The following is a 9,905-nucleotide window of genomic DNA, read 5'->3' as shown; positions in this document are numbered from 1 at the left end:
TCCCCTCCCAGATTCCTTGTAGGCCTTGTAGGATGATCACGCAGTGATGACTGCTGAGATGTAACTGAAGGAATGATGTAGCATCATATTCAAGATGCATCACTGTTGCTGACTGAGACCTATCGTTTCACAATATCTGTGAAAAAGAGTGTAAATAATAATATAACAGGCAAAACAAAGGATATCCTCAGGAAGTGTCTGACACTGTAGAGTAACTTGTATATTCCCAAAACAAAGAACTGAAAACAAGGGTTTGGGTTCCCAGTGATGTTTTTAGTACGTATGCAGCTGCTGTGAGATGTAATTTTCAGCTGAGACTAACTTTGTTGCCATTTCTATAAATTTCAGAAAAATATGCCGCAACTGTAAATGTGGCCAGGAGGAGCATGATGTCCTCACAAGCAATGAGGAAGATCGGAAAGTGGGGAAGCTCTTTGAAGATACGAAATACACAACCCTTATTGCCAAGCTGAAGAACGATGGCATTCCCATGTATAAACGCAATGTGATGATATTGACTAATCCAGTACCAGCCAAGAAGAATATATCCATCAATACTGTGACCTATGAGTGGGCTCCACCTGTTCAGAATCAGACACTTGTAAGCCCACTTTTTCTTTATGTTCAAGGCAGGAGTTGATGGGAGATAGTGAAGTAGAGTTTACAGGAAGGATAAATTTGCCTCTTGTAGTCATTCTGCATACCTCTTCCTCCTCCTCAGAACTGAAAATAGGGTGTCTGCTTAATGACTCTTACCTGTGTCATCTTGTGGATATGGATGCTTGTCTGTGGAACTTCTTGAGAATCGGGGTGATGAGTTGTTTAATAGATAAGATTAAGAGTTATCTGTTAAGTCCTTGGAGTGCAATTTCCCTAACCTGCCTGTTTTTTAGTAAACTTAAAGAATTGGCATGGAATGTGGGCTTAAAAGGAGGGGGGGAACAAACACCAAAACCCTACAACAATTTATGTCATTGTTTTAAAGTTAAGGGGAACGCTCGGTCCTGTATATAGCTTTTACTGTATATGGTAAGAACAAGGATAGTGTTGACATCTAAAAGAGCTCTCCAGCAGTATGTTTTAAGCTGAAGTAGATGAGGTGGTAGATAGCCTTCTGAGGATTTTGCTTCACTCTTCAAACTTTGATTGCTAATTTACTGTACTGCATTGTTGTGTGATCCATGCTGGAATCATGATATCTCTGACCTACCTCTCAAAATAACCCTTTTCAGTGAATTAATCAAACCTTGTGTGTTTAAGTTGACTGTTAATTAATATTCAGTTACTACTCTGATTTTTAATTTGTCCTTGCTTTATTAAAACTGGAGTTTTTCCTTTTATTTAGTTAGAATTACTTCTGTAATGTGCTGTGTGCCCCAGGAAAACTATTTGACCTTCTACTTTTTAAAGCTAGACTGATGATCAGTGGTTTTAGATGGCTTTGAAGAGACAAGGTGCTATGTAAATGTTAATTATTGTTTACTCTGAGAAGTAGTAACTGTTCTGCAAAAGGCTTAAAAGGAAGCCTGTCTCTTAGTCTGGGAAGAAGCCAGTTAATGCATCTGCTGTATTTTGTCTCAGTCTACTGTGTTTTGGGAGCTTGTTTATGGAAAGAACCTTATTTTTGACAACTTTGACTGTCACTAACAACAGTGGTGATGATTTTAGTCGTGTGTTTGCTTAAAAGGATGGGTCTATAGTTGAAATGGCATCTGATATCTAATTCCTCCCGGTTCAGGCTAGGCAGTATATGCAGATGCTACCGAAGGAGAAGCAGCCTGTCGCTGGCTCGGAAGGCGCACAGTACAGGAAGAAGCAGTTGGCTAAGCAGCTGCCTGCGCACGATCAGGATCCTTCAAAATGCCACGAGCTCTCCCCCAGTGAAGTTAAGCAGATGGAACAATTTGTGAAGAAGTACAAGAATGAGGCGCTTGGCGTAGGAGATGTCAAGCTCCCTGGTGAGGTGGAAACGAGAGCTGCTGATACGAATAACGTGAACAGTGGTGACAGAGGCACCTCAGCTGCTGTAGGAGCGATGGAGAACAAGTCCCCAGATCAAAAGGCATCTCAGTATGTAAGTATAAGAAACATAAAACAAGAAGGTATATTACGATATGAGTGCTCACTTTCATTGTTTTAATCCAATTAACTTGTTTGTTAACTTTGAATAGTGAAAATCTGGGGAGGGGCAAAAAAAGGAGGAACTGGAAAACACTGGATGTCTGCGCAGAACCCTTGGTTACTGACTGTATTGAGTGCATTGCAGCAAATAGTTTCTTAGGTGACCTTTTCATCTTCATTGCAAAAACCTGTTAGCTTGGAGATATAGCAGGGTGGCTTTTACAGAATAATAATCAAGAAACTCGTGTAGTCTGACAATCTAATTACTACATTTTTCTCGAAGATTTTAATTTCATTTTAGACGCTTGTTTTCTCCTCTTTCTTGGAAGAGCACCAACATTGCCTGCTTGATAAATTGTGTTTAAAACTAAATGAAACTAAGAAATAATGAGGTAACACCCCTCCCTACCGTATCCAAAAAGCCAAGCCATGTAACAACTGTTTTGACTGGCTTTCTTTCCATATTCAGATTTTTGTGATCTATTTTTTGGGGGAGGGGCATCAGATTTCTGCGTTGTAACAACTCGACAAAAAATAAGCTATGTAAAATTGTGGTTTAGCCTTGTTAAAGTATCAGTAAATAGTTGTAGCCATATCTTTGACATAACTTCTGCTGTGCATGTCTAGGCTACAAATTATGAATGCAAAACAGGGATAGGATTACTGAAGTAACACTAAATTAGTTTACTAAAGGCACACCTTCACTTCCGAGTACAAAAACTCCTGTAACTTGATTTCCAGAAATATTGCTATTATAAATATGAATCTCCAATTTTCTCCAGGTTACTTACAGAAAACAAGTATGTAAGTTCTAGATGGATGTGAAAATTGTTAACATGGTTGTATAATATCACTTTCAGTATTATTGGGGAGTGTGGTTTTTGTTGTGTGGTTTTTTTAAAACTGACACAGTATATTACTTTTTGGTTTAATTCATGTGGAATATAAAGGTATGTTCAAAGATAAAACGTGTTAATTTTATCAGTCATACGTTGTACCTTCTGGTTACCTGTATCTACTTTCTAAAACTAATTACTCGGCTGTTTTTGCCACTATCTTATCATGGAAAGTCTAAGAGAATAAGAAGTTATTTTAGCGTGGCTTGATTAGGTTGCTGACATTTCATCTAACCCAGCCTCTCCTGCTGGGTTACTTTTGTTTCATCACAACAGTTCTTCGTAGCGCTCCCTCGAGGAGAGAAGCCAAAATACACACCTTGCATTGTATCCTGATGGCCATCTGGCTTGGACTACCTTAAGTCAAGGGCAGGAGGCACTCTCTCCTCTTGAGTAATTGTATCAAAAGGTGCTTTGTTTTTACATTACATCTGTTTCTCACTTCCTGAGTTTTCTTACTCAAACACCTGAGTATACCTGCTACTGTTCATTGCTGTGCACAGTAATTTAGAAAGAGCCTTATGAGCGTTTCATAGTGTAAGTGAACACTTCAGTTGCTTGTCTGTTGCTAGATACTGTGTTCACCCTAATCAGGATTTAGACACATTATATTTAAGGGGGTTTTTTGTATGATTTCTGCAACTTTTCATAGTCTCAGCTATATGCCATAGCACTACCTCAACTTTTTTTTTTAAAACAATTCAAAATCACCAATATAGTGAAGAGCTGTTAAATACCTTGCAGAAGAATTGCCATCCTTGTCTTTACTTTTTTCTATCTATTAGTTCTGCATCTTTGTTCTTCAAATTCTTTCTTGTCCATTGTCTTTTGGACTAAATCTGAAAGCATGTATTCCTGTAGCTGTGGTAAACAATTTCTTGAAAAATTTGTTTTCATTATAGGAATAGATTGCAACTCTTAGATCTGACCTAAAAAAACCAAACCAGCTTTCCAATATCAGTGTAAATATACCTATAATAATTGCCCCTGTGGTTAATAAATAAACCTGTGTCACCATGATTAAAAGCTGAATAACAGAAAAATGGTTATCAAGCATATCATTGTCTTGTAAAGCAAATCTCCCTATAAATCTGTGTCTTTTAACCACCTAGGCTGCGGATGTTGCAAATAGAATCATAGAATGGTTTGGTGTGGAAGGGACCTTAAAGACCATCTAGTTCCAACCCCCCTGCCATGGGCAGGGACACCTTCCACTAGACCAGGTTGCTCAAAGCCTCATCCAGCCTGGCCTTGAAGACTTCCAGGGATGGGGCATCCACAACATCTCTGGGCAACCTGTTTCTAGTGCCTCACCAGCCTCTGTGAAGAATTTCTTCCTGATATCTAATCTAAACCTCCCTGATTTCAATTTGTACCCGTTACCCCTTGTGTCACTACAGGCTCTTGTAAGAAGTCCTCTCCCAGTACCCTTGTAGACCCCCTTCAGATACTGGAAAGCTGCAATGAGGTCTCATCGGAGCCTCCTCTTCTCCAGGCTGAACAAGCCCAATTCTTGCAGCCTTTCATCATAGGAGAGGTGCTCCAGCTCTCTGATCATCTTCATGGCCTCCTCTGGACTTGCTCCAAGTGGTCAATATCCTTCTGATATTGAGGGTTCCACAGCTGGATGCCGTACTCCAGGTGGGGTCTCACCAGAGCAGAGTACAGGGGTAAACACATTGTCTTGCCTTGATCTGGGTCCATGCTAACTACTAAACCTTCCAAGTGACTCCTTTTGGAGTCCAAGGTCTACAGTAGGAACCAGAAGCAGAAAGCTTTATATATGTATGTATTTACACTTAGCCTGTAACAGTATGAAAAGCAATTCTTTTTCCCCCTTCTGATGTCTTTCTGTGGATATTTGTAACTGCTTATCTGAAGCAAGTGTGGGAATCTGATCAATATGCCTTACGCTGAGACACTTTAAAAATATTATTTACACAATTGAAAACTGAGGCCGTTGGTGGCTGGGCTTGTAGTAATATGAATCATGGAGAAAACCTTCCCAGGATATTCAGCCCAGTCCACAGATCAACTGGAGTGCAGGAAATGCCAAAATGATGATTAAAAGGTGGGTTAAAACTTCCATTTCGGTAACAAATGACCTGTGTTGTTTGTCTTGATGACAAAACTTTCTGTAAGCAGGTATAGGGCAGAAGACTGAATATGGGCTTTTGGGAACTATTTGTAGTGTAGCTGTATTCATGAACTTTGTAGTCCCTTTTCCGTAATGATGCTCTCCATCCTAAGATTGTTAATCACAGACTATTGGCCAACAGCCATGAGTGGCTGGCATCCCTAGAACACAGCTTGAAACAGAATGGGTCTGATTAATTTCTTTTCTCAACAGTGATGCAGACAGGGCTTGATCATCACAACCTACAAGCACAGCCATCTTATGTGTTCTAGTCATGGTCAGTTAACTTTGGAGGCTTTTTATTATCTCCTTATTCCTGAGTATGTGATGCTCATAGAAAACAGCATGAATTTTAATTGCCTGATCCAGGTTTTGGGTTTGTTTTTTTTTTAAGAACTGGACTGTATTTGCAAGAATGTGAATATGGCAAAATACAATAATTGTTTAAGTAGTGCTGGTGCTATGTCAGTAGAATGTACATTGTCTTGAATTCCTTGGTTAAACCTGTACTGTGGGATCATATTGCACTACTGTCTTGTCATGGGAGTAAACTAATGCTTTAATTTTAGTCTGGGAAATTGGGATTTATTAAATATGTCAGTAATATGTAATTGCTGTAAGTGTGCCTTTTCAAAAACTTACTTAACTTGATAATAACTTCTTTCCAGTCCTGCTATCGCTGCAAACTGAACATGAAAGAAGGTGACCCAGCTGTCTACGCAGAACGTGCTGGATATGACAAGTTGTGGCACCCAGCTTGCTTTGTCTGTTGTACCTGCAGTGAACTTCTAGTAGACATGATCTATTTCTGGAAGAATGGTAATCTGTACTGTGGAAGACATTACTGTGATAGTGAAAAACCCCGCTGTGCTGGATGCGATGAGGTAGGAAAAATCCTAGTCCTTTGTTTTAGCACACGTTTGCTCCTCTGAGAAATGAAGGTTTAGTGAAACATTTCGGTGCAGGGCCTTGATGTGTCTTCAGCAGTTCTAGCTGATCATAGTTGCAAGGAACTGAAATTGATATGGACACTCCACATTTAGGAAGATCCGTAGTTTGCTTTGGATTTGGTGGGAATTTTGTGCCGTTTGCAGGGACTTGGGATATAATACATGAGTGCAGATAAGTCCCAATTATGCAGTTGTTTCCTCGTGAAGGACACTAGAGGGAGCACCTTACTAAATTACACCTAGTGCAGCATACAGAAAACAGCCTGGGTGGTGTCTTTGGTGTCTGTTGGCTCATAATAAATGAAATGGAGGCCTTTGGAAAACAGTCAAACAAAGGAATGCATTTGGTTGTTAAAGTCATTTGAAACAATGGAATCACCAGGAGTTCCTTGGAAATTATAAAACATCCTGAGGCTAGCTTTGTCAAAGGAAATACTACTCAAATGCATACATTAATATTTGTTTGCATGTTCCTTACAGCTAATATTCAGCAATGAATATACTCAAGCAGAAGGTCAAAACTGGCATCTGAAACACTTCTGCTGTTTTGACTGTGACTGTGTTTTAGCTGGGGAAATCTACGTAATGGTGAATGACAAGCCAGTCTGCAAACCCTGCTATGTGAAGAATCATGCTGCGGTAAGATCCTTCCAGATGTGTTGGTGCTGTGAAGGAGGGGAATTTATATCTGTGGAGCTTGAAACTTTCTTTCTCCCAGTGTGGGAGTATCAGAAGCGTATAAATTGAGTGCAAGGGGGTAGGGTCAAGTCAATCATCTTCAAAGGGTAGTCACAGGGTGGTGAGGCACTGGAACAGGTTGCCCAGAGAAGCTGTGGATGCCCCATCCCTGCAAGTGTTCAAGGCCAGGCTGGATGAGGCTTTGAGCAACCTGGTCTAGTGGAAGGTGTCCCTGCCCATGGCAGGGGGGTTGGAGCTCGCTGGTCTTTAGGGTCCCTTCCGACCCAAATTACTTTAAAAAACAAAAAACAACTTTCCCCTTTGAAAAAACCTTACAAGCAGACAAGTATTTTGCCAATTCTTGAGCTTGAACAAGAGCTACTGGTGGGAGGAAGCTGTTCTGAAAATACCTTTAATTTTGCCTGTGGTGAAGAAGGGTTGTGTATCAGGAGGAATAAAATAGGTGATGATGAGTAATGCTGCTAAATGTTTAGTTCATGTCAATCAGTTCATTGTGACTATTGGGATGCAGCTTCAGGTAAATTTCTGTAGTGGCAACTGCGATCTAGTAGTTGCTTTCTTGGTATTTCAAGCTATGAGTTATAAAGGAGAGTGGCTGATGGCATAAAGCTAGAAGTTTGGGAAAGGGTGGTATTTCCTGATTCCTAGTTATGCTAGGAACTCTAATTTCAGATGATGGGAGACTATCCACTGATTAACTAGCTATTAGTTAGGATTTCAGTCTAATCTGCATCTAGACGGTTTTATATAGTTAAAGTAGGGAAAAATTATTATCTCCAGCTGGCAGTTTATAATCTTTTGAGGTAGGTGTGAGGAATCATCTTTTGGAGAAACTTCTTTTCCTCTTGAAACATTAACTTCCTTGACATCTAAATGATGATTTAGGACAACCAGGTTTTAAGATTAATTACATTCAAGTCTTTGTAGAAACTATTTCTTTGGCATTGTTTTACAACTATTTGTAACTAAATCTCTTCAAATGTGTGGGTTAGCATGCAAAAATCTGTGAGTTTGGCACTACAAGCTCTTATTATTTCAGCACTGACAAATCCTAGCCATCATAATGGTAGTTTAATCCTACATCTCTTCTCCAAAACAAAAATTTAGAATTCCATTTTTTTATTAGGCTTGTAGATAAATTGTGTATGCTTCATTTAAGTGTCATTTTGTTTCTAAACAGATCTGCCAAGGTTGTCATAATGCTATAGATCCAGAAGTCCAGCGTGTGACATACAACAATTTCAACTGGCATTTTTGGAATGCTTCTTGTGCTCTTGCTGCAGCAAGTGTCTAATTGGCCAGAAGTTCATGCCGGTGGAAGGGATGGTCTTTTGCTCAGTGGAATGTAAGAAAAAGATGATGTCTTAAGACATGTACAGAACTAATCATTGTTGTGTTCCAAAAGGCTCTTTCATTTCTACTGTAAAATATATGGTATTGGGGCATTTAAAGTTCTTAAAAGTATTAAATAGCATTTTCCCAAAGATTTTTTTGAACTACTAAAACTTCCTATGTAATTGTAATTTCTTAGCCATAAAAATACTTTCTTTTTTGGAATATTGTTCCTAAGTCTTATGTCAAATGACTTTGTATCCCAGAAATGTAAGAAAAAGAAATGTTATGAACTGTACACGCTTTAAGGGAGCTCTTCACTGTGAAGGATAATTTTGCTGTATCTTGTCTAGTGGAAGACTAAAATGTCAAAATGCTCCATTTTTTCTTGTTTTGTATGATAAATATTAACTCTTCCACTCTTGGTTTCACTAATTTAACATTTTTTGGTTTCTCTGCTTTCATTAAGCACTTTAGAGAAAATTAGCATCTTTACCACCACATAGTTTTGTTCACTTAAACCTCAAGTATGCAGGGAGAATGAAACTTAAAAAAAAGTTGCCTGTAATCATTTGCTTGTTATTGACACGTGGGTTCCTGAGGGGTGGGGGCTACTCTCACATCTAGTTTGTAAAGTAACTCTGTACCAGTAGAAAACTGTTCTAGCTTATGTTTCTCTTACTTGCAACTTTCCATGCCTTGATAATTTTTCATTTTATGAATATAGAAGTTACTTTACAGACTGGGGGAGTGGGATATAAGAGGAGGTATTGCCTGCATTAAAAAAAAAAACTCCACCAACATGAGTGGGTGTCACTCTTATCCTTTCAGAACTGTCTTCTGTTTTTTCATGAATGTTTTCATAAATTGTGCCTTCTTTCAGAGGGATGTGGCACACAGTACCGAATGCAGTTCCAAGAATGTAATTCTGTAGAAAGATTATACTTAGGCTTTTAATTTGTACGTTCTTAACCAAAGCACAAAGTCTTTTCCAGAAGACTTCCAGTATTTGAGTGAAAAAAAAGAAAAATCATGGCTGCTTATTAGCTTTGCTTACTAGATAAACCAAATGTGTGGTTCTCTTTCTTTTTTCCTAAGAATTACGGATCTACAGTGGATCTTGTTAGCTATCTTTGTGCCAAACAGTGAATGGAGATTCTTTGGCCTAAAGAAAAAAATAAATAAAATTTTTAAAATCTATGCAAGTCTTATGTTCAGCTCTTGTATTTGTTTTTTGGTTTTAAGGTTTTATGGTGGCTGTATTGTAACACAAATAAAAATTAGTGACATTTCACTTGAGTTGTCTACTAACTCTGTTCTTTTTGAATACACCTTTTGGGCAGGCAAAGAGGAGGGGGGAAGTGTTTGATAGTCCTCTTCCCCCCCCCCCTTTGGAAATAATGTCAAAGCTAAAAAAAAAAGGTAAGGCCTGTATTGCTGTGAAATGCTTACTGTCTTGTGTAAAATTGCTGATGTGCTTCTAGGTGCCAAACAGTTTCTCTTGTTCCAACAAATACAAAGCTTTGGATCTTAGCGTGAATTTACTTTTTCTTCACGCAAACTGTGGCCGTAATTATATGAAGACATAGCATGGGAAGTTTTTAATTCAGGCAGGTGACATAATGTGCTGAGAGAAAGTGTATTGTGATCCTTTGAGTACTGCAAAAGTAAGGCACTGGTGTGAGTGTCACACTTTGATCTAAATTGATATGTAAATTTTAGGTCCGCATTCTAGAAAGCCTATACAGCTTTTCTCAGGGATCCTCAGGA

At 38.8% G+C, this 9,905-nt stretch overlaps 1 protein-coding gene across 1 annotated transcript; it reads left to right on the top strand.

Annotated features, from left to right (window-relative positions):
• Positions 1-311: 311 nt before the first annotated feature.
• LOC104507877 (testin-like) lies at positions 312-8,296 on the top strand (the record flags this gene model as incomplete). The annotated part of the gene is given in 6 exon segments (XM_010149298.1): positions 312-601; positions 1,739-2,074; positions 5,823-6,038; positions 6,585-6,743; positions 7,984-8,055; positions 8,058-8,296. Coding segments are annotated over 6 exon segments (1,187 nt in total), but the record flags the coding sequence as incomplete, so codon positions are not given.
• Between the last annotated feature and the right edge of the window lie 1,609 nt (positions 8,297-9,905).

Source organism: Eurypyga helias, unplaced genomic scaffold (genome assembly GCF_000690775.1).
Source record: "Eurypyga helias isolate BGI_N326 unplaced genomic scaffold, ASM69077v1 scaffold12153, whole genome shotgun sequence".
In the NCBI taxonomy this organism is placed as follows: domain Eukaryota; kingdom Metazoa; phylum Chordata; class Aves; order Eurypygiformes; family Eurypygidae; genus Eurypyga; species Eurypyga helias.
Note: the sequence above shows the minus strand (reverse complement) of the source record. Positions and strands in the feature narration are given on the sequence as shown.